This window comes from Perna viridis, chromosome 10 (assembly GCF_037379345.1).
Source record: "Perna viridis isolate PV_CMFRI_1.1 ecotype Kerala chromosome 10, ASM3737934v1, whole genome shotgun sequence".
Taxonomy (NCBI): domain Eukaryota; kingdom Metazoa; phylum Mollusca; class Bivalvia; order Mytilida; family Mytilidae; genus Perna; species Perna viridis.
The window spans coordinates 7,161,282-7,187,067 of record NC_142454.1 but is presented as its reverse complement, the minus strand read 5'-3'; the positions used below and the strand labels follow the sequence as shown (position 1 = coordinate 7,187,067).

At 33.3% G+C, this 25,786-nt stretch overlaps 1 protein-coding gene across 6 annotated transcripts in view; it reads right to left on the bottom strand.

The window, feature by feature from the left end:
- LOC148604327 (E3 ubiquitin-protein ligase MYCBP2-like) overlaps nucleotides 1-25,786 on the bottom strand; it is a 77,596-nt gene that overhangs the window by 8,292 nt on the left and 43,518 nt on the right. Inside the window, exons 49-76 of one of the 6 annotated variants that reach the window (XM_088550340.1) lie at nucleotides 25,569-25,657; nucleotides 24,802-24,918; nucleotides 21,669-21,885; nucleotides 20,898-21,022; nucleotides 20,236-20,521; nucleotides 19,197-19,259; nucleotides 18,648-18,956; nucleotides 17,364-17,477; nucleotides 16,750-16,860; nucleotides 15,867-16,281; nucleotides 15,459-15,605; nucleotides 13,234-14,857; nucleotides 12,666-12,879; nucleotides 11,880-12,088; nucleotides 11,447-11,614; nucleotides 10,926-11,066; nucleotides 10,388-10,528; nucleotides 9,885-9,911; nucleotides 8,160-8,250; nucleotides 7,543-7,676; nucleotides 7,081-7,146; nucleotides 4,497-4,736; nucleotides 3,152-3,307; nucleotides 2,469-2,572; nucleotides 1,917-2,067; nucleotides 929-1,215; nucleotides 558-645; nucleotides 204-323 (exon numbers count right to left, since the gene is read on the bottom strand). In XM_088550340.1, coding sequence (XP_088406466.1) covers nucleotides 204-323; nucleotides 558-645; nucleotides 929-1,215; nucleotides 1,917-2,067; nucleotides 2,469-2,572; nucleotides 3,152-3,307; nucleotides 4,497-4,736; nucleotides 7,081-7,146; nucleotides 7,543-7,676; nucleotides 8,160-8,250; nucleotides 9,885-9,911; nucleotides 10,388-10,528; nucleotides 10,926-11,066; nucleotides 11,447-11,614; nucleotides 11,880-12,088; nucleotides 12,666-12,879; nucleotides 13,234-14,857; nucleotides 15,459-15,605; nucleotides 15,867-16,281; nucleotides 16,750-16,860; nucleotides 17,364-17,477; nucleotides 18,648-18,956; nucleotides 19,197-19,259; nucleotides 20,236-20,521; nucleotides 20,898-21,022; nucleotides 21,669-21,885; nucleotides 24,802-24,918; nucleotides 25,569-25,657 — 5,954 coding nt within the window. Of the gene's footprint in view, nucleotides 1-203; nucleotides 324-557; nucleotides 646-928; nucleotides 1,216-1,916; nucleotides 2,068-2,468; nucleotides 2,573-3,151; nucleotides 3,308-4,496; nucleotides 4,737-7,080; nucleotides 7,147-7,542; nucleotides 7,677-8,159; nucleotides 8,251-8,829; nucleotides 8,980-9,884; nucleotides 9,912-10,387; nucleotides 10,529-10,925; nucleotides 11,067-11,446; nucleotides 11,615-11,879; nucleotides 12,089-12,665; nucleotides 12,880-13,233; nucleotides 14,858-15,458; nucleotides 15,606-15,866; nucleotides 16,282-16,749; nucleotides 16,861-17,363; nucleotides 17,478-18,647; nucleotides 18,957-19,196; nucleotides 19,260-20,235; nucleotides 20,522-20,897; nucleotides 21,023-21,668; nucleotides 21,886-24,801; nucleotides 24,919-25,568; nucleotides 25,658-25,786 lie in introns of those variants that run through there. The other 5 variants (XM_088550341.1, XM_088550342.1, XM_088550344.1 and 2 more) reach the window with 5 other exon arrangements.

Genomic DNA, 25,786 nt, shown 5'->3' with positions numbered 1-25,786 from the left:
GTGTTAGTGTAAATATTGTATGTGTCCATGCAATTTTAAGTCTGAAGACACTTTAAAGCTTCATATTAAATAATATCTGGAGAAATCTTTAATGCAACTGTTGAAATTCAGTTAAAATGTCAACATTTTATTCTAAGAAATGAATGTCATCACTACAAAAGCTCTCATGGTACATGTATAATCTTCTATAATTCATCACTTACTGTAGGTGTTTTAGCACAAACTTGAGGATTTCTGATGTTCTCGTCTAACTTAGTAAGGGCCAAGATGGCTTCCGCTACAGCAGCCTTGGTAACTGTGGCCCAAGTTTCTGATAGACAACCCTGTAATTTAAAATATGCAGTGACTAGAACAGAAAAAAACACATAAAGTTCAATAAATATACTAACAATGGACTTTTATGGTTCTAGGATGATCACATATAAAGCATCTCCCAGTAAATGTTCTTGGGTTTTCACCTGAACAAAAATTAGAAAATTCTTATTAAATAATAGTCTAACAAAGCATTTCCTCATCTGATGACTGTTAATCTATTTATATATGTCTTTTATACTTACAGAAGCCATATCTTGTATGAGTGAAATAATTTTGTTGGCCATTGCTGAGTCCATTTTTCCTCTCATCCACCATCGTGAACCAGTAGAACTACCAAAAAAAAACAGCCTTTACAGTACTCAAAGTTCAAACAGGTGATAAGAGTATTATATTTGCATAAATATCAGATAATCATATGATATATCAGTAAAAGACAACTTATTTTTTATGAAAATCCAAATCCTTAAAATAATAAATGCATTTCAAATGCAGAAACTGTCTTGCCATCTACAAACTTACTAAACTAGCAAAATCATGCAATTTTGGTCATCAAACTACATGTATCAGTCACAAAAAATGAATGAAGCTTAAAGATTAATCAACATGAACTTACCTTGCTGATGAGCTATCCAGTTGACATTCTGCTAAGGTCAAACTAGTGACCCCTTTCTGTGGCCCACTGGCCTTGACCTTGGTTTGAACAGTCAATGCCTTACTGATGCAAGCCAGTAACACATCCAGTATTCCAGGTTTGTTGACATCATAATCCTCTGTATCATCCTCTCTACTAGCCAGACTGACAATACTGTATTCAGATGGAGGTAGGTTGGGTACTGACAAGATACTGGCTAATGTCTGGGGCTTAGCCTCTGGTAATACTCTTCTCAGTACTGATATCACCTGTAAACAGAAAGAGTTGCAACTATTGTAGGAGGTTCAGCCTCTGGTTACACTCTTCTCTGGACTGATGTCATATGTAAATGACAAACATTCAACTATTATTGATTACTGAACCACATTCTTCTTCTTTAGAAAAACTGATCAAACTAATGGGAGGATCAAATAAAATCAGTGGGAATTATTTGCATCACAGACTCTGTATTCTTGGCGTTCCAGTATGTAACAAACTGAATAAATCTTATCAGAGATTGTCTGGGTTTGGACTTTACATCAATACAATAAAAAAGAGTTAAGATTTTTGCCACAGAAATTCTCACTATCATTTATACATGCTGGAAATTTCTAAGTTCTGTTAAACATGAAGTTGAAATTGGACAGGAGACCAAATTCATCGCAATATAAACCCCAACAATATAAAGCTACATACTATATATGAAATCCACTCACCAATTAGCAGCTGAGGTCATTGAGATTGAATTAAGATTGATGGAGAGACAGAATGAAAAGGTGATTCCAATACATGTATATCACACACTTATTGGATGGAGTAAAAAAACAAATCTGGGATGTAAACTGATGTGGTGTATCACTAACCTGTCTCTGTATCCTAGATGTACACTGATGGGGGGAGTGTAGTGTATCACTAACCTGTCTCTGTATCATAGGTGTACGCTGATGGGGGAGTGTATTGTATCACTAACCTGTCTCTGAATCCTAGGTGTACCAGTATGTAGCAGACTGAACAGATCTTGTAGGAGTGGGTACTGCTGGGCTAGATATGTTCTTCCAACACCAGATCCACTAAGAGCTAGTACCATAGACAGTAACTCAAAACAGTAGGCATCCTGGTCACTATAAATAATCATACTGTTTGATAGCTTTGTATTTATATTTGTTCATTTTTTCTCTAATTTTTTTCTCCTATCAATTATATGAACATTTAGGCATTGTGTGGGGGGAGAGAGACACCATCAATAGTTACACATTTCTTGAACAAAAAACATTAATTGATTTGACTACAAATAAAGTATTTTGATATACTAGTACATATATTAAAAAACAAACTCATGAAATTAATATAATATGGAATTACATTTGGGACAGAATCTTAACCAGTACTGAAGTCACAGAATTATCCTTAAGTTGCTAATAAAATAAAATATCATATCACCCTACAAAAAAAGGCATGATAAAAGCAAACATTAATTTACTCTCGCACAACTTGGAAATTTTTGCCTCCATGTTAAGTTTACCTGTTATCTGAAACAGGGGGAGTATTATTGGTCAGCTGACTCTCCCATTCTTCTCTCATCTTGGAAGTCTCCTTTCTGATTCCTTGTACAATATGAGAACAAACCTGTAATAAAAATGACTGGTGAGTTAACTGCTATATTTTCTTGGGTCTAAAACTATTACAGCTAGTTGAAATAGACCAGTTCCAATTTCAATACAAATCTAACAAGGCTAGTGAGTAATTTAAATAGCTGTAACTACATATCTATATCCATATTTTATATTCAGTTATTGTGAGAAAACATTTATACTGAAATTGGGTTATGACAATCATTTATATGACAAGATATTTCCAATGGAAACTAGTTTCATTGAATACATTTTTAACAAGACAATGGCAATTGAAACAAATTACAATCTAACCTAAAGCATGTAAAATTTTGATAATTAAGGTTGACACTGAGTCGAAAAATCTCAAAGGTGTTAAGTGATTGTTAAAGTGAGACACATTGCCATAATATCCTGGCAGCATCATTCCAAGCAGCCAATTTTAAGTTTAAATCACTCATAAGTGTACCTAGATTTACATTGAAAGAAGTATCATTCTTCTTCAATATGCCACAAGTCCAGAAATTGTTTTGATACTTATCAACAAGGAATCAAGAACATTGAACTCATTCAAATACATTTTAACATAATATACCTGTTTCTGTAGGTGTGAAAGTTTACTCCTACTGAACAGTATCCCCACCATATGTTCTTTCAGATCATGGTCTCCATCAAGACTGTCTCCAGGTTCTAAGGATTTCTTCTTCTCCTCCTTGTTGTCTTCCTTATCAACAATCAGCTTACCAAACACCTAGAAATAATTGTATGAAACTTATCAGCTTACCGAACACCTAGAAATAATTGTATGAAACTTATCGAAATCATTGTATGAAACTTATCAGCTTACTGAACACCTAGAAATCATTGTATGAAACTTATCAACAATTAACATACAGAACACCTAGAAATAATTGTATGAAACTATCAATTTATATTACATTTACTTTGAATTGATGTGAGCTTATTTAATATGACGTGAAATATGGTGATTTATAAATTTTAAATACAGATAAAAAGTGGTAAATTGACAAACACCAGTCTAAAGATGTCTGAATGTACATACAATCTAAAGGTACTATAGGGTTTATAAATAGTTAGAAAATATTCACACTAAAGTTTTCACCCATCATTCTCCACTGTTGAAAAATATCATCACACAACTTATGGGCTGTAAATTTGGATGCGAATCTTGAGATTTGTTGCAGTCCATTGAGACAAACATAGCTTATTTAATACATCTGTGCGACATTCAAGGAAACCTACACCATAAATACAGAAGTTCACGTTTTTTCTATTTTTCCAAAGGATATGCATGGGCCATTTTGATTGAACACTAGAACCTATTTACTGAATCCTGGTTGTTGCTTTCCTCAGACTAAATCAAAGCATCAGACCATGACAACCTTCCCCGGACCGAATCAAAGCATCAGACCATGACAACCTTCCCCAGACCGAATCAAAGCATCAGACCATGACAACCTTCCTCAGACCGAATCAAAGCATCAGACCATGACAACCTTCCCCGGACCGAATCAAATCATCAAACCATGACATCCTTCCCCGGACCAAATCAAAACACCAAACCAACCTTCCTCGGACCGAATCAAAGCATCAAACCATGACGACCTTCCTCGGACCGAATCAAAGCATCAGACCATGACAACCTTCCTCAGACCGAATCAAAGCATCAGACCATGACAACCTTCCCCAGACTGAATCAAAGCATCAAACCATGACAACCTTCCCCGGACCAAATCAAAGCATCAAACAATGATTACCTATTAGATGAACTTGCTAGTTAAGATCATTGGAAAGAGTGGTAAACTAGTCTTCTTCTATTCTGTCTCAAGTTCTTGCTTTCTTAAGACCATTAAAACTACAGTTATGCAGTGGAAATATGTTTATAACCCCATTGACATTCTGACCTACTCCAGACTTACCTGTGATGTTAACATTCGGAACACCCTCAGTGTTTCTGTCTCACAGTTCTCCTGTTGTAAGTCCACTGTACTCTTCTTTACAGGAAGGTAAATATTCTCTCCATCCATCTCACCAAGTACCTTGACCTGTCTGACTCGGAGGTTATGATCTGGACCTTTCAATTCTAGATGCACACAGCGACATTTAGGTTCTGGAATATGGCAACTGAGCCAACCAGTAAATCTGGAATCTACGTCAACCTAGAGTATACATACAGAATGTGTCTAAATTCACTTTCGTGTGGGTGAAACCTGAGGTATAAAATGACAACATAAAATAATTAATACAACAGGGGTTTCATTAAATTTTCAGGCAGGAGGTACTTTACAGAAAGTAGGAGGTACCAAATAAATTCAGCAAGGGGTCCTAGGGCCACTTAAGCTCCTGGATGTTAGCCTTTTTGAGATTTAAATTTTGACTTGAAAATATGGGATTAAGTCGGCAATATTTGCTTCAGTTTTGTTTAAAATATATGAATTTAAAATCAAGATATATGATGAATCATAACTGATTTAGTCTCAAAGCCCTGAAATCCAGGAGCTCCCCATGATCCCCACCTGATCCATTTCTAGACTAATGCTGATAAACTTTGTTGACTGTTTAATACTATGCCATTTTATATGAAATTTTTATAAATGTCATGTTTTGTTCTTAGGCATTTATTTACTTGTCACAAAATTTGAACACTAACACATGCAAACTAAACATTTATTAAATGAAATTCCATAACATGTGGTGGTTCCTAGGGCTGATTAAATAATTTTCATAGTAAAACTTTGTTGTTGTTTATTGCCTAATTACTACTTGACATGTAGTGCAATTGCATGCGTCTTATTGTGAAATGTTGATATAAAATTCATAGTCTGATAAGAAATTTGTTGCTTCTGAAAAAAAAAAAGAACAAGGCTGGCAGTTTTAGTCTGGTTGACTTTTAGACAGACTGAATTTTTTTAACATTTCAATGCATTTATTTTCAAAAGGAATTTTATTCTGATAATTTTGAGCCCAAAGTATGCTGCCTCAAACTTAAATAAACTAACTGGGTGGAACTATAAATAAAGATGGTCTAAATAATGAATTTTTAGGATTCCCCAGGCTATTTTAAGTGTAGATGAGTTCCATGTGTCAGTGTTTCACTGCAAGGTAGTAAACCCCTTGTGAAATTTTGTTTGTTTGTTGGGGTTTAACGTCCGAGCAGCAATATTTCAGCTATATTCAGACGATGAACATGAAATGGATGATAAAATGAACAAGAAATGAAAAAAAAAAGGATGGGTCACAAGGATAATAGGGTCAACAAATTTTGATTGCCACTGGAAGGGGGGGGGTGGGGGTGGGTAAGGTCGGCAATTTAGCCTCCTGTGGCGGAGCGCAAAGGTTCCTACTCCTATCGAATACCACAGCAGGGTTCTTTAACGTGCGAGGAACGTGGCATCTTTCCCTACATGGTGCACCACTATGGTTTGCAATCAGGTTTTCCGTATTATAACCTGACAACCCCAGCATGCAACACGCCAGGGGTACCCCATTCCACCACCTGGGGCACACATCCCAGTTGCTCTGTGGGCAGAGCGCCTAGCCCCCGGCTAGGTTTCTGAGCACTATTTAGTCGCCTTATACAACAAGCTTAGCACTGCTGCAGGCCTATTCTTTTAACACCCAGACCTGCACGGGGCTGTGAAACTTTGAGTGACATAGCAGTACATGTTTGTTTCAGGTGATATATGGTTTTGGTTAGTTTAAACTTCAGGTAAACTACTGGGGTACTGAGGATCTCCTGAAAATGAGCAAATTAACATAGAGAGTAATGGGAATCTGAATTAGTGGTTTGCAGCCTTATAGCAGTGTTGAATCTCAGATCCAATATTTTTTTCATATTCATGGGAGCAAAGGCCAGACATGTTCTTTTCAAACTTGAGGTTCCCAGAAGATTCTTACCAAAACTCCCCCTCCCCGCCGAATCGAATGGTCATCCCTTAAATCATATTCTGTAAAAGTTTGTTTCACATGTTGACTGGAGCTCGTTGTCAACACTAAAAATTCCTGCACTCGTCTGCACAAATATTGGGTATTGGGCAATTCCAAATACGAACAGCATTATTTTGACACGTGTTCATAGAATCTTCACATGTGTTTAGCTTTGTGTTCAGCACAAAATAATCAGTGATTGTGTTTTACCGATTAGATTCCGGTGCGGACCTCATCGAAGACACCCATATACTAGAGATCGCGATTTTGGAGACACCGTGCATGACCTGACAGGGTAGTCAAGAACGTTAACAACCCCCTTAGTAGTAGTTTTGGAGACATAGCCTACAGACGGAACGATTTTAGAGATCTATTTTCTAGATTTTTCCTAATGATTTTTGGGGCGTTTATTTTATTCTGCCAGTACCAGACGCTACTGTAGCCGGGTAAAAGTACCAGGTACCAGCTGTTAATGAAAGCATTGATACTGCATACAATTTGTACTCAGGAAACATAACATGAATTGCAATCAATACTTAACTACTATGAAAACTTAAAAATTCATAATACTCTAACCTGTTCCATCTTGGAAACATCTTCAGCACTGGGTCCAGCATTGAATACAATGGATGATACTTTGTTCTAAAATTACATATATAACATATAATTATCATCAAATCATTACTCCTTTTCTTTGCAGGAAATAAAGGAAAATAATTACAATTTGCTCATACATGTTAATTTCAGGAAAATTTGTTGTACATGACAATTCAAATTTCTCGTAGATGTTTTATCAACCTATAAAAGCAGCACTAATTGTAAACATCTTAAACAAACATCAAATACGCAACAGAAAACAACAATCACATAAGTCAGCCAAAAGTTCAATTTCATAAAAGCTGAAAAAAATTTGGTATAGTAAAATTCATAACTTTAAATATGCTATGGGCAAAGTACACTCACACCAGCAAGCAAAAAAATCAATTTAGTATAGCCTACAAAATCATAAGGTTATAAGTCCCTACTGTTATAACTTACGGCTAAATCTCTGGTATTGTCGACATGTACATAGATAACTTTAGGGAAAGCTTTCATAAAACATGTAATGGTAACTGTCTTGGTTTTATTTCTATCTTCATCACCACTCTCCCAAAATGTCTCTGTTGAATTATCTACAAAAAGATAACAATTCATTCAATTGATTACTAAATTTACATTCAGTGATTTAGCAATACTCTTATTAAGACTATTTTTAAGAAAAGCATTACCATTGGAAACCAGAGTTGAAGCAGTATACTCCAGTTTTTTTGAACCAGAATTGTAGCAGTTCATTCTAGTTTTGGCCATGTTTTCAAAAATGAATTTAAAACATCTCTTGAAGGATAAACAGTATGTATTCAGATATATTATCCTAATGAATACAACTTTACCCACAATTGTTTTTAATGACTTAACATACAGCTGCCCTGCTGGCATTTTAAATTTAAGTCTTTCAATAAAATTATGCTGAACTTTGTTCTTTTTCAAAAGATAAATCCCTGATGATTCTGACAAACAGAAGAAACTGTGTTGATGTTAATGGAACTACATACAATACATCATGACATTATCATGTTTTTCATACAAAAGTACAAGCAGCACAATTTTATAATTACCAGATAGACTAGAAATCATGGCTTGTCGACTAGAAGCTTTAATATCAGCCGATGGTGTAAGATCCTTCAGGTTACATATGGTGTAGGAAGCCTATAATGGAAAAAAATTAGTGGTGAGAGAGGTGCCAGATATTATTGTGGGAGCTGTATGGACAGTACTGTACAGCATGACAAAAATAAACTACAATTTTTTAGATCAATGATGATATCAGTTACTTTTTATTGGTTCCTATATGAATGTATACCATCCCTGTTTAATATTATCTTGTCTTAACTATACTCAATCTGTCCTCAAAAAAAAATTTGGTGTATATCTTGTGGTAAAATTGTCTGTAAGCAAACCATTTTCGAACTTCATATAACTTCAATTCAAACACTGGTCATTATATATGTGAGATTACTAGTCTTTTCACATTGACATTCAATACCAATATTATGCAAAAAAATGAGATATAAAAATTACTAGTAAATTATAAGTGATTTAAATTAAGCAACAGATGTTATACAATACAAATAGAAGGAAAAACTTAACTCATCATCACTATAAATTAGTGTTGCAATTATATTTGTAAATGACCTCTGACTTCCTGTTCAAATTCAATTGTTATTAGACACAAACAAACTATATAAGTTGTGTTTTGATCATTAATATGTGATATTACAACCTTACAGGTGCAAAATACCGACTTGTATTCCCTTCTTGTGTTAGACACTAACATATAATGCTCTCCTTCTCATAAATCATTTTTGTATTGCAGTGATGACACCCATTTTTATTTTGTTTCCAAATTCTTTTAACAACCAATGAAGACGAAAGGGTCTGAAAATTTGAAAAATGTAAAAAAAAAGTAAGGAAAATGTAAAGTCTACAAAATATTTAATTTTAGGGTGAATCTAATCAAAGTCTAACAGTACAGTATTTTCTAAGGATTAGGTCATTTCTCAAGTTCAATGCACTGGGCCTGGGTATTTGCAAAACACAAATTATCAAAAAAGAACGGATTGTCTTAATAATATTTTTAATGCAGAGATGAAAGCATGGGCTATTTACTATGTATACAATAATGATGTTCAGGGTACAGAGTTATCTTCCCTTGATTAAATGACAATTTGATGAACTGTCTTAAATAGTTAACTGGACAATTGAAATGGAGATTTAACTTCTCCATCATTCTACACATATTGACAATCTGCATCTCATAGAAAGTTAATGGACCATCTCTATCCCTGAACATTATCACTGTATGCACAATAAAATGAATAATCTTGGGTATAATAGAAAGATACAATAGGGGCAAACTGTATACATTAGATAGAAGTGGCTGAGATATTAAACTTTGTGGCATGGTGAACTTTTACATTTGTAATTATTTTAGTTAGTATAAATCACGTTTGATGTGTAACTCCAACTCTGATAGACCCATTTAACATTTTCTACAATCTTCATTTGATTGACTGAATATATACAACATAGTAAAAGTTTCCCCATAAAAAAACTCCTCTAATTGCACCCATTATTAACTAAACACTGATGTCATGAGAAAATCTATAGTTTTATTATACAGACAGACAGACACAAACATATACCCCACGTGTTAACAGGGCTATTAAAGCAAAGGTTTACATATTAAAGTGAATTTACAGTGCATAGATAGGCCAGGGGATATTCTGAGAAGCAAACTTTATATTAATTAATAAACAGTATAGTTAAAACTCAAAACTCACCTCACAAGAACCCTTCACTCTAGGGACCTACATGTATTGAAATCATTGGATGTAAACAACACAATATTATTTTTACCCCAATACTTTACCATGTCAAAAATTCACTTTTCCAATCTAGTACATTAAATGCTGGAAGTTGCTTCAATAACTATACAATATGTTTTAACTTCACACAGAATTACATTTCTTTTACTTTTGAAGTAGGAAACAGGCTAGAAATTTTTTGGGCTGGTTTTGAGATAACCAAATTAGGTCACATGTTGAAATGACAAGTTAAATATTAGGGGAAGCAAATTTATTTTAACTCAAATTTACTGTAAAACCAGCTGTGGGTAGTAACTTTCAAAACATTTTGAATTAATATAACTAAGTTTGATTATCCTTGATGTTCTTGGAACTGTAAACCACAAATCAATGCAACTTGTCTACATAAAAAAAATATTGATCTATTCCTTTGTCAAGGGAGTTAAATATTTCAAGAGAGTTAACTACCACTACTATACCTGTCCTGAGTCAGAATTGTCATCATTCTCTTCCTCAGATTTACTTAATATCCTACTGATGTTACTAAACACATGGCTCTCGTGTAGAAACTGGTGGTCTGATGGTTTAAAGTTCAGACAGAAACAATGCACTGCCATTTGCTGAAACAATCAAGTGTGCTGTTTAGTAATCTGTTATTTTAAAACAAGGTCCTAAATATAAACAATGAAAGTACTATGTTGAAATTTATTACATATGAAACTCATTAGTTCAAGTAATAATCATTTTTTTATATCATAATCACATAATCATGTTCATGTAATATCTTAAAAGTATTTTCCTTAATTTCTTTTATACATTTTTTGTACTATCCACATTAAGAACCAAGAAATAATCATTGACAATATTTCATTTATTGCAACACTCCATTTACCATTATTTTTACTTTTTTCTCATTTTATGTTGTATACATGTACTTGTATTGCTGTCAAATCTATGTTTTTCTTGTTTAAAATCTGTTTTGTAAGTTATTAATAAAAAAAATTGCATAAACTTAACCTGTATAGCTGAACCCCATGGTAAATGAATCATGACATCTGCTGTTGTCTGCAGCAGTGTGTGGAAGACTTCGGTTAATGGTTCTACTGCCTGTCCAGCTACAGTCACATCCTGCAGGGGGTGCTCACATACTGGTGCATCCTGGGAAATACAGTTTAAAATTGATTGTTGCCAAATGATAAAAGCAAAGTACAAAACAAATATCATTTCAAAAGAAAATAATTTTATGGGAAACAAAGAAGCAGAAATTAGAAAAATTAAAAGTGAATTTACAATAAAAAAAAAACAGTGAAATAGTAAATTCTGGATTTGTAAAAGCAAAAGTTTTATTTCGAAGCAGATTAAATTCATGCCTGCTAAAATTATACCAACAAAAGATTACTTACACATTACTGTTGAAAAGACATATCTTCTTAAAATTCAACAGAAACAAAAATACTGTAGTACTGTATTGATTGAAGCTGTTAAAACCACTATGAAGTTTAAACGTAAAACTATGTAGGTATTTATCTAATGTATACCTCTTGATCTTTCTTGACATCTTTTTTCTTTTTCTCTTTCCCCTTTTCTGCTTCCTCCTCTTCTTCCTCCTCCTCTTCATTTGGTGGTGTCAGAGAGGCAACAAAGAACCACATCAGGTCATGTAAACATACCATCTGGGTCACACTTCTTAACAGCCAATTCAAAGCCTAAAAAATATGTCAGTGGGTTATGTAGATGCAAAGACAAATGAAATTCCAAATAATATAATGAAAAGCCAAATTTTAACAACCAATTTAATGCCCATAGAACAAGGTACAGGTATATTGTGATTGCTGGTAAATATTTCAACACAAAATGAACAATTACCAGTAAAATTCTGAATTATACGTAGGTTATTACAGTCAACATCCGAGTCACAATGGAGGGCCAAGCCTGATTTTTAGTGACCACAAATAATCAAATTCTACATACCTGTAAAGCAAACACTCTACAAGAAGACTTCCTTAAAGCCTGTCTCATGGCCAGCTGTAGTCCTTCCAGGTCATGTCTTTGGACAATAAATGACATGACTGGTCTCTGTAGTGTTCCGTCTCCATCATTCTCAGACATACCCTTGTCTACAGACATGATCAGTTTGGACATAGCAGCTGATGGATGCTTCAGTAGAGACATACCACCATCTGGTGAGAAAAAAACAGCAAAATGATTGACAAGCTGACAAGATAATCTTTTCACAAGTATTACAATGTTGTAAAACAACAATGAAAAATATTACAAATCTAGCACTTCTGAGAATGCAAGACAGAGAAATCTCAGACACACAAAGGGTAAGATTTTAAGTTCTCCAAAAAGGCTTGAAAAGTTAGAGAACATTTTTCTTACCTGAGGGGTCTGAGATTTCTAGTCTTGAACTTTCTACCAATGTTTAGTTCTTTTCCTCATTTTCAAAATTAATCATGAAACTCCTCTGAATTACTGAACATCATGACACGGTTTATTGTAATGTCAAAAATGTTGAAATGGGTGAGATCAGGATATTTCACAAAGCTAAAAATAGGAATATACACGTCTCTTTAGGGGAAAATAAAATTCAAAAACCTTCTCACAATTATTGTTAAAATGGAAAATAATATGCCTGCCCAATATAGCAATTTCTCAATAAAGAAGTAAAATAGACAAATTAGTTCTGTGTAAACAGTGGTTCTCTAACAAATGTCTTAAGAAAGGATCGTAGTTGTTAAACTTGACCAATCTTACCTGTAACCCCACCACTGTTGTTTCTACGTCTCCCAGAATATTTCCCAAGATTTCTTTCACTGTTGTCATCATTATCTGAGACATACTCAGATATACTACGCTGGAAAGCTGTCTTCTTGGGTAACTGATCTAGTTCTGATTCTGGACTGGTTCCAGCACTCCTGGGTGTCTGTTTACTATCAGCTGTGTTAGTGTTACTATCTACACTGAAATCCTGGGTGTAAAATGGAGTAATGCATGTGTACAAAAAAAGATTCAGACTGTCACGGCTTTAAATCACATCTTTTTGTTTATTTTAAGTAAGACATAGTGGTCATGCCCAAAGTATTTGTAATAATGGAACCTAATTCTTATGAGTATACATACAAATGTTAGAACTTTCAAAAGCATCATAACCATTTCTACATGAAATAAATTCTTATTTGACAAATTATACTAAAACTATGTCAAGGGTTCATTCACTTTTGGTTTTGTGTTTTGATCTGATTTGCAGGAAATTTTGTTGTTAGTTTAATTATTAGATGTAAGCAACAATGATTCATCCATCTAAATAATAATAACAACCTACCCTAGGACTAGGTGGTGATATATGAGATAGTGATGGTCTCATGTCCTGCCCTAATGACCCTGACCTAGCCAGAGGACTATGGCGTGGTTCTGTTGGCAGTCGAGGTCTGGTGAATGATGTATTCTTAGAGGCAATACTCATCGACCCAGATCTTACAAACACTCTTTCCTCTGCATCAATGTAGAAATCATCAGCAAAAGCAGAGTCAGAATTCTGAGCTCCATGTCTTACTAGATAAGTGAATGGAACCTGAGGGAAGGGATTTAACTCCTGCCCATACTCTTCATAAACACTTGGTAACAATAATTCTGTAGAGTGAGGATGACTGTGTTTCTTGTGAGAATTGACAGGCAAAGTAAAGCCAGATGCACTGGCTAAGTCCAATAAAAACATAGCATTAGCTTTCAGTACTACATGTGGTTCCTGTGGACTCAATATTGCTTGTGCTCTAGATTGTGCATTTTTCTTCTTCATTTTTTTAGCCTTGTCCTTTTCTTTCTGTTGTTGTTTTTTGTCTTTTAAATATTTATCTCTACAAGTCTCACAGATTAGATACCATCCACTGCCACCATAACCACCTTCACCACAGTTGCCTGCCCATCCACCACAGAAGTTACCACTGCTATTGTAACCTTTGCCACCAGCATGTCTGCCACAACCTGGGTGAGCTTGACGCATATGGTATGTTACTGGATGAGGAAATGTTGCACCACATAGCTCACACCAGGTGTCACCCTTATATGCACCACCATCAGCCCCACCTCTGCCGAATATTCCAACCATGGCTTCACCAAAAGCATTACCCCTAATTACTTGCTTCTGTTCCTTTTTCTTCTTGTTTTTCCTCTCTTTTTCTTTTTCCTTATCCTTCTTTTCACCTTTCTTTGCTTTTAAGGTCACAGCAGGGCTAGCATAAACTAGATCATTCAGAATAATCCTTAAAACTCCACTTGAAAGTTCCTCCCAGAAGTAAACCAGATGTTGTAGTGTTGGTGGCAGGGCTGAAGAGGATGAACCTTTCTCTTCATCTCTTTTCATATCCTCCCTTTCAAAATGGCTGACACTGCCCTCCGATTTGTGTCTCTCTACAGGTTTCTTGGTAGCAAACTTCAGCTCCCTGGCAAGAACAGGTGACTCAGATTTCTCACTTTTGTCAGATTTATCAGACTTGTCAGATTTTTCAGAATCACTTCTCAAAATTTGAGGTTCTAAATTAAATCTAACTCTCGCCTCATTAATATTAATATTTTCTCTTTTCTTATTCAGTTCCTTGCTTGAATCAGTAGCATGTCTGACTCTGATCCGTTCCTGCTTTTTCTTATTAGCAAACTTGGACATTTCTTTATGGAGATCTGGATGGAACTTTAAGAATGAAGCACATGCCATTGCATCATGAACAATCCCTTCATGCCAGAGAAAAGCAGCAAACACAGATCGCAAACATTCAGCCACAGATGGGGATAGTGCTTCCTTAACTGGTTCCTTTGTCTTCTCCAAGACAATGGATGTTGATGATGACCTACTTCTAACAACTGGTATTGTGTCTTTAGGTGAAGGTGACCCTGGTCGGTCACGTTTTGATCTTAGTTGTCTACGGTCTTTCCTACCCAGTTTAGGTGACATTCTAAAATAAAAAAATTTAATTTCAAGTGACTGTATTCATCTCATTGGTACTTCTTATTGCCCTTTACCATACTTGACAAAGTTCAAAAGTATTTAATTTAATGCAGCTGCCATTAAAAGATTAAAAAATCATTCCATATAATATCGGGATTCTTGGTCATTGACCCTTTGAGATATCAAAAGAAAAAGCCTATGTTATTTGTCTTCCTTCAATCAATAGATTATCAAAACTAATATGTTAGGCACAGCCTACAACCAAGCATTGCACTTATACACTATTCTTATCGATACTGAAAATAATTCTTTTTTTAAATATTTTCTTGGTTTTTTAATTACGTATTTTAATTTTAAATCAATTCAAAGTCTGCTTTCACTTCCTTGACCCATTCCTGCCGGCCTGACTGATACCTAATATGGTCTGACTGAACATCTAAAGTAAGTCTCGGATGCAGCGCTCAGTACACTGTATTATTGTCTGTGAATTGAAAGATGACACTTCATATCTGTCATTTCATTCAATATCATTAAAGAATAATTCAATATATGTATAAAATTATTTTGAAAATAGATACATAACCTCTAACAGGACTATATATAATTACCTTGGAGAATCATCTTTAGCTGGACCAGATCCTATGTTGAAGTATTTATCTCCAGGTTGATCAGACCCCATAACAGGTGAGGACCGTGGGGATCCATGATGGTACAACAGTGGACTACTTCCTCTCCTTGGACTGTTTCTTTGAGGACTGGAATTAGTAGAAAATGTCTTAAAAATCATGATTTTGTCTTAACATTCATTATCTACCTTGCCTTGTATAATGATTTGTCAATGTACCGAGAATATAAAAAAATGATTTGATACTAAACATGAAGTGTTGGACTTGTCTATTGTAATAAACAAAATTAAAAGTTCTCTTGATGTACAGTCAACAAGATTCTTAACTACCACTTTAAAACTTCAATCCATCCAGAAACAACAGTAAATCCAAACTGTAAGATTCCCTTACCTAATATTTCTAGCAGGAGAGGTATGCCTAGGACTCCCAAAGCTCTCTCTTCTCTGTGGCAATGGACTACCAGTACTTTCTTTTCTCCCATGCACTGTAGGTGGACTACTAAAGCTCTCAGCCCTAGCTGTACTAAGTAGACCACTACCTCCAGGTGAAGAGCGGCCATCTTTGGATGCATCATGCAATTTTCCCTTCAATACAGGAGAGCTGGGTGGAGACTGAGAGAACCTATCAAATGAAGGCTCTTTTTTCAGTTTGGTCTTCCTAGTTGGTAAAGGACTGTCAGGTGGTGTTGAGAAGGTCTCTTCTTTCAGTGAGGCTTGAGAGGATGATTCTGATACTACAGTTTTAGAGTCAGACTTTGCCAACTTGGGGCTGAGGCTTCTATTGGGTGATCCAGTTCTTGGTGAACCTGTACAATATAACGAGATTAATGTACAATAAAATTAAAAGTGATTTATACTATTCCTGAGCTACTTCCCTTCTTAATTTTTTTCCCAATAGGTAATGCCTAAGATGAAGCAAGTCAGTATTTATATCAATTTGAATTCAAGTTCTTTATTTCTCTGTGCATAATTAATAAAGAATATTAATTGGTAACACCTCAAGCATATGACATGTAAGAGATCAAGTAATGACTGGTTGTTATAGGAGTAAGAATAATGTGACTGATTAGGGTGATACACCTTCCTGTGAGCTGTTGCTTCTGTGAGATATCACATTAACATTCTAGCTTAGTATGTAAGACTTGTACAGAGTCTGATCGATTCATCAAATGATCTCATCCTGAAATGCATGAAATAACTGACAGAGGACATTGAACTATAATCCACTGATCAATCATTACTCAAGCTATTTGATCACTGAGATCAATTCTTACCTGCAGCTTCTGGAGCAAGATGTGGACTGGAACTCCTGGATCCAGCTTTCTTAGGTGTACCTGGTGGGGAAGGTACTGGTGTAGGACCATTACCATTGGCTCGACTCTCTCCTGAAAATAACAAGGATATAAATCATACAATAAATATAGGTACACTCAATAATGACATGATTCTATTTGTTGAAATGAGTTCTGATAGAGGTTAATCAATTCTAAATGGTAGGTACTCAGGATGTTAGTAATTTATATAATGGAGTTTAAAGACTAAAGAACTTGTTTCTCAGCAATGCTTAAAATGTAGATTCCAAAAATGTTGCCATTAAGAACATCTGATTCAAAAGGGTATAATATAATACACAACATCTATGAAAGGGAAAAAAAAAACAAAACTTGATCAACTAATACTAGAAAATACACTGTTTCCAAAAACACAAATTTCAAGGCAGTTCAACAGAAAAATAACAGAAAAAAATAGCTGTCAGAATTAAAATGATAGAACTTTCTATATAACAACATCAAGCACGTAGCCATGATAATATCTCTATCTCAATGACAACATCAAGCCTGTTACTATGACAACCTGAAGCCATGACAACATCAACATTCCTTGTTACCTATAATGGTAGCAAGTCGTTTAATTGAGGTACTCCTTATAACATCCATGTCCTCATGACGTAACCATGCCGACACTTTTTTATAGTTTTTACTTGATGGTGAACATGACCTCACTAAAGCAAAATAAAACCATGAGAAGCAAACATTGTGAATTTGTCAATTAAAATCATCCATGCCAACTTAATATAATGCAACATTTATCACATGACAAATTAGATTGACATACATATAATAACACTTTGTTTATCAGTAGTAAAATATTTTATGTCATTTTTTCAATTTCAAAATCATAATATGGAATTAGATTATCTAAACAAGACTATAGTATCTATACCAATACAATTAATACTGTATCAAGACTAGAAATGGTTTTCATCAAATAAAATATGTCACTACTGATATTTTAAACTCTGTAGCATTCACTAAAACTGACAGTATGAATCTACATACTCCTGTCATAGTGAACTAAACCAGAAACTGTTGTAAATCAGATGTAACATGCAGTCACATGATCCTGTTTGAGAGGTTGAAATAATTACAAGAAGACAACAATGTCATACAGTCCTTACCAACGATATGACTAAGTTTCATTATATCCTTACAACTGCAGACTAAAGGGTGGTAAGATTAATTATATAACTCTCTCTTGTTTATTTTACATATATTTTTATGAGTTTTAAAACACATTCATCGATAAAATCATTGGTGACAAAATAATCATTTTTCTTTATATAAAAAAGCATAACAATAGCTAGCCATGAGGTCTGTCTAATTCGTTACTCAAACCTGAACTTTACAAAAACACATATGTCACTTATAAATAAGCAAATAAACACCATGTTTTAAATTGAAATAAAAAAAAAAACAAGAAAGTATAACTAATTTTTATTAATCTACCCCAAAGCTACCATAGTAATACTTATACCGGTGGTTCTAAGTGAAAAAAATAACATCATTTCACAGAGTGGATGTTCATAAAATGCTCTGAGAGCAAATAAATTTTCAATTAGTGTAATATGTCATGTAAATGTTTGTAAAGATAGTTTAACAATCTAACTACAATCAATTCTAATCCACCACCTGACTTCATCAATAAACTGTCTATGATTAAAATATCACCACATATATGTAGTGCATTCTATGTTAAAAAAAAAAACCTGCATATAAAGACCACCTGTCTTATGTGACCAGGAGTTTGCTTTTTCTTAGCAGGTCACATAAGACAATCACAATCACATAAGGTTCATTATACAGTGATATAAACTTAAAGGAATTCTACTAACCTAAAGCCTTGACAAGATCCTTAACAGACACACCCTGTAGCTCTGGAGGTACCCCGGGGTCACGCCTTGATGACTTTGGTGACCCAGACACAGGTGACCTGGTTACAGACATAGGTGATTTAGATCTGACTGAAGTGTCCATCTTAGCAAATGATGATGAGCCTGGTGTGAAGGGTGATTCTGAACCAAATGATGGGTGTGACATAGTGTGTGTCATCTCTGATGAGTGATAGGAGCTGTCAAAGCTAGCAGCATAACTATCACTGACTGGTCTCTGTCCGAATGCTGGAGCATGTGAGGGAGTACTACCTGTTGGAAAGAAACATAATATTATGTAACACATGCAGTATTTGTATACTCTTGCAATTACAATTTGAATTTAATTTTGTTGTTTTCAAACTGCAGTATTAGGTAGCTATAAAGAGCCATTTTCCTATTAAATCAATTCTAAAGGCTTTTGTTTTATTTTGTAATGGTTTTTGAAAATGCTTATCATGATTACATGAACATCTAGAAAAAATTCATGATTACAAATGTTAGGTAAATTACCTTGGAAGTTATGTCCAAATGAGAAAACATTGGTAGGAAGGCTAGCACTTCTTCCAAAAGGTCCTAAAACCAAACAACATCAACACTGTTATTTTTGTAGGTTTTCAAGTCTACATGACAATCTTATTACCTACTTTTTCATACTATAAGTTTGTTTTAGTCTTAAGTTTGTATAGTGTTTTAAATTATACTACCTTTTCAATATATAATTCATATTGATATGTAGGTTTTAAAGTATATCCCTAGACAAAAGACTGGTTGATGATGGATTTTTAATAAAACCTTGACTACTCTTACGACTATTGCACAGACATGTTATGATATTCATTTAAGGATTGTTTTAAGTAGCACTCCAGCTAAGGATCATGCAAAATGTGATTCATGGGTAAAAAGCCTACAGATTTTATATTTTTGATATTTTGTTTGAAATGTCATAGAAATTAACAGTGGTTTTTCATATAACTCTTGCTCTTAGGAGATAAAAATTATATAGAATGCACTGCAGAGTTCAAAATTAAGGGAGACAACTCTGTAAATGGCACTCAAATACAATAGAATCTACTAGATTTTCAATGTGGATTATCTCCTAAGAGCAGGCAGATTTGAATGAATAATTACACATTTCATAGTATAGACCAATAAAACAACTTAATTACAAAAATAAAAATATGTAGCCTTTTTTGGTGTGTATCACATTTTTTCAGATTTCGCATGATTTTTACAAAGACAGCTACTTAAATTTTATTAAGTTCTCCAAAACAACCAAATTTGTTTTAAATTTATAATTTAATTTGTAATCGATACCAGTCAAAATTAAGATTTCTTCATACTTCAAAGCTTTATTTATTTTGTAATTATATGAATCACCGACTGTAGACCAATCAGCATTAATGACATCATGATACCAAGTTAGTCTATAGAAAATATCCTCTCTTGCCCAAAAAAGAACTAACCAATCAAATCACTGATTAAAACAAGTTTATACCATGTATATAGTCATACTCGGGAAAGCTGATGAAAAAAATTATTTTTAACTCGCCTGTTACTGCTGGTGGTGTTAAGGTTCCAAACATAGAATTCATTGATGGGATCTGAGGTGAGGTTCCAAAGTTAAACCCTCCTGTGGCCCCACTGGGAGGGGAGGCAAAGGAAAAGGGCTCATTCTCTACTGGTGTGATCCCCTCTTTTACATCATGTTCATGTTGTAAGTAGACAATCCCCTCCTTCCCTTGAACTAAGGACCAGAACTCTCCCTTTTTTGTCTGACAAAAACTCTCAGCACTTTCAGGGTCTATTTTGATCCAGTGGCCATCTTGGTTTTGTTTCTGAAATATGAACAAGGCAAAATGTATAGATCAAAGTCATATATGAACTTTATGGTCATTACATTTAAAGTGACAAGTTTTTAAAAAAATCAAAAATTTCTTAACCACCAAAATAACCATTTTATTTAAACTGTATAAAATGGGAAAGAATGGCAAAAAAAATTGAAGTTATCATTTTTGAGCAAATTTGATGAAAGTAGCAAGGAGCAACTTTCGTAGCAGAATTTATTATTGTAATTTATATAAAAATACAAACTTTTATCTGCAACAACCGAAAAAAAGTAGAAACTCTTAAGTATGAACAACTATTTTAGATTACATAAGGAACTTCCAAAATATTATCAACTATAAAACATTTAAACCAAGCTATACTCACATCATTGATAGCTAATACTTTATCATCCATTGTAAGCATGCCAACTGGAGTTGACTTCAAACTGGGTCCACATCTAATGTTATGTCCAAATGATCCACATTTTATCACTTGATAATTCCCTGGACCTGTTAAACAAAATCAAGACTTTAATATTAATCAAATTAACAAATAATAGTTAGATGAATTGGGATATAGAACAATGGACAGTGTTCTAAACACATTTCAGATTAAGAAAAACTAATAGTACCCAAAATGCATAATTTGTCTCTTAAATAAAAAGGTATGATGTGCATGATTTCCACTTTTGATACAATTTACAATCCTAAAAATATTCAAAAGCAAGGGACCCTCCTTACCTAACCTTGTCTACACTCAAATTGTTACCTGTAGTCCAGTGGTGGTTATTTTTTTATGTTCCTTGTTATTCGTTTACATTTTCTCTATAGGTTAGGTAGATATTTATCATTTATGTTCCTTGTTATTCTTTTACATTTTCTCTATAGGTTAGGTAGATATTTATCATTTAGGAATAGTTACATTGGATTTATTTTGCTGGCTTTCAGTATGATTTTGCCCAACATTAATGACTATATGGTGAACTGTAATAGTTTGTTGCTTGACTTTTGCTGGATGACTGTCTCATTGGCAATCATACCACATCTCCAATTTTATATTGTTGTTTATGTCTCCTTTTTGTACATGAAGTCTATGTCTTCAAACATTCAAATTCTGAGTATTGTTTTACTTATTACCATCATTTAATATACTTACCTCGCTTGTGTTTACTGGCTTCAGCTTTCAGATTTCTCCTGATCGTCTCCTTCAGGATCTCCTTAGCAATAGATTTAGGTTCTTCTACAGGTACCAGTAGTGTTTTACCAAGGTGTTGGTTGTATTGTAAGACCCAACCCTCTATGTGACCATTAATACAGTATTCTCTGATAGAATCCTGACTCAGTCTCAACCAAACACCGTCATCATTGTGTATCTATAAATATAGTAACATATAAATAAAAAAGTCAGATATGTAATACAACAGGTGTAACAGCAAATAACCTAAATACAAAATATTAAATACCTTCAGAGATCCCTAAAATGTCTTCAAAAGGTTAAAGTGAGCTCTGAAAGGCCTAAATAACAAAACAAAATCCACAACAACAAAATGACACGTCTTCAAAATCAACCAAAAAAGTAAAAAATTGACACAAAGACACATTAAGGAATAACATCTGTTGACTGTTGACGGGCGCATGAATGTGGTAGAGCTAACTAGTTCTAATGAATTTCCAATCACATCAATGATTAGATAGACAATCTGTGAAGAGAAGAATAGTCATGGATTAATTTTATATACAATGTTACAACAAAAACTGTCCACTTCGTACAACCAAACCAATCATTTAGTTATCAACTCTGGTTATTTAATTCGCTATTATTGTGATGGCAACAGTTTACATAGCATGCCAAAGTGGACGAAACTGAGTATTTTCTAATATTAAAAAATGATTTTTTAATATTACAAATTCATTTTCTAAGATTACAAATTAGATTTCTTATATCACAAAGCACTTTTTTAATATTAAAAAATCAATTTTTAATATTAAAAATTCAATTGAATTTCTAATATTAAAAAAACGATTTTTTTAATATTAGAAATTGATTTTCTAATATTAGAAAATGGATTTGTTGTATTCAATTATGATTTTTTAATATTAGAAAATCATTTTGTAATATTAAAAAATGTGGCACATTTTGCAATATTGCAAAGTGATTTTCTAATATTACAAATTCAGAAAATGTGTGATGTTTTGTAATATTACTAAATCAGGAATTTGTAATATTAGAAAATAAATTTTCAATATCACAAAATGAATTTTAAATATTAAAAAACATTTTCTGATATTAAAAAATTATTTTGTAATATGAAAAAGTATGTTTTCTAATATTACGAAATAAATGTTTTTTAATATTAAAAAATGATTTTTCAATATTACAAATTCATTTTCTAATATTACAAATTAGATTTCTTATATCACAAAACACTTTTTTAATATTAAAAAATTAATTGAATATCTAATATTAAAAAATGACTTTTTAATATTAGAAAATGGATTTGTTGTATTCAACTATGATTTTTCAATATTAGAAAATCATTTTGTAATATTAAATAATGTCACTGATTTTGCAATATTGCAAAGTGATTTTCTAATATTACAAATTCATTTTCTAATATTACATATTCAATTTGTAATATTACAAAATGTGTGATGTTTTATAATATTAGTAAATCAGGAATTTGTAATATCAGAAAATGAATTCTTAATATTACAAAATGAATTTCTAATATTAAAAAATCTTTTCTTATATTAAAAAAATGATTTTGTAATATTAAAAACTCATTTTCTAATACAGTCGACTCCACTTAATCGCATATCGCTTTATTGCATATTTCGGTTATTAGCATAATTTTCTCCTGCACAAAACCATTTCCTATTATTCTATTAGGGAAAAAATCGCTTATTTGCAAAGGCCGTGGAGGTGCATTTCGGTTTATTGCATAGAGAATTTTGCCTCATCCAGGTAAAGACAGGTTTTCCCAAATTCTATTTTAAGCCTTCATGTCATAAATATGTCAATCATATTTATTGTTGTAAAAACTAGATTATCATCAATCAGGAGGTGTTAATAATGGATTAAAAACATAATGGACATAAAAGACAATATAAATGATTTCTAATTACATTAAAATAAACAAGCACCTAGGTGAACAATGACTTCTGACGACATGCCAAACATCACCTTATGATGCGGCTTGGGGTATTTTTTGTCCCTATTTAAATTCTTCCGACTACAGATGATTATCAATGTAAATTTAATTTTCTTTAATGAGCTGAACAGTTTTGAGTGAGCTTGGGTTACTAGGCATAAATATCATACGAAAATTAAAAGTCATTCATTCAGTACAATGTCTAATGAAATTCAACTACCCTAAAGTGCCCCATACTATCCACACTTCATAGGAATATATCGAGGTCAATGACACGTATAATACACAACTATCAGTGTACAATGGTGATTGAACAGAGGAATAAAAACACAAAGACCATTTCAAAAGCCCACAAACTACAAACATTGATGAATATTACACTGAATCCTGGCTGAAATATGAAATATGGGATTTTCTTTCATAGAAAGGTCAGGAAATTACATGACTATTTATAGATGAGAAACATGTGGTTTTACTTATAAATACACACAACGTAAAGAAGGTCAATAAACAAGACAAATACAATATATATTATTATTTATTGATGTATTACAAAATATTTATTTTTGTCCACTTTGGCTTGCCATAAGTTTATTTATACATGTGCTTACTTTTCTCTAGTCTTATTCTCAATATCATAAGAAAAACTTACCTTACTTTTTACTGGGGACATTATAACCAAATTTATTAAGTGTGTTTAACCGAAAGGTCAACAAAGATTAATGAGCCAACTATTTCAAAAATTAAGTATATTCATGCTCTTTTACTCATCATAATTATTGCTTTAAAAAAAACTTTTTTCCCAAAATACAAGTATTTAGAAGACTATGAAGTTGTGATTAACCATGTGAACAAAGCTAATTGTCAACATAAAAATAGCGAAGTAAAAAAACAAAGTTGCATATAGTTTGGTAAGTTTGGTGGTACGTAGTAATTAATTTAGCTCGAAACATTGAAACACAATTCTTTTTCATTTCCGGTTTTACTGTTTTGTATGAATCTGCAACATTTCTTATTTAGTCAAAGTTTATCAATATTTGTCATTTTACATGTTACATCAAATACAATGCTGTGATTTTTCTCTCATTCACATTAAGAGAATATATTTTGATCAGAACAAACTACCCTCTTACATACCTCATCAATGAAAGAAATAATTCCCTCAGGGGGAATAACTCCAATCTGTTCACTTTGTAAGGATGGGTTAGTTCTGGCCCTTAAACCAGCACTGTACTTCTGCACAAACTTTCTAAGCTGAAGAAAATATAATTTCATAATTAACATTTCAATGAAATTCACATCTACAGAAGAAAGTCTTTGAACAACCAGAACAAAACCTTTTTTCTTTGCTATATTGAATTTTGCCAAATCCTACTAAAAAAGCTGTGAGCAATGCTCACTGACTTGATACCCCAACTAACCCATTCGATAACATGCACCTTTTGACCTCCATATCGTTTTGGATAAAAAAATCTGAAATGGAGGTGCACAATGGGAAAAAGTAAGAAAGATTTTGTGGAAGTTTTATTCAATTTCATTCAGGGTGAAGGAGGAGTAATGGATAAGAGTTGGGTCCCCCATGCCTCTGTAACAGAAGGAAGGACAGAAAGAAGGAAGGAAGGATGGATGGATGAATGGATGGATGGACACCCCTATCACTATATACTCCACACTTAGCAAGTGGTCAGAGTGGTGGGTATAATATAGCCAACTTTAAAAGAATGTTTGAAAAAGCAAGATCCTTTCTCTGTAAATATTTTTACTGGTCAAAGCTATGTTCATTAGCAATGACAAAAAGATTTAACTTTTCTGATACAATTTAAACACAACACAGAACGATTCATTACAACAGTTATCACCCATATGTTGTAGGAATTTCCACAATAAAAGCTACTAGAACATACTTTATTGGTATGGTGTGGTTTCTTCTCAGTCTGTGATGGTGGAGTTATACCCTGGGGTGGGTCAGCAACATCTACCTTGTATACCTCACCTGTAAAATTACCATTTAATTTGGTTTGGTAAAAAGTATGAAATTTTCACATAGGAAGAATAGGAAATTACAAAATTTTAGTTGCATTAAAATTTTTAAAGCTACATGGAGTGTACTCAATATACTTTT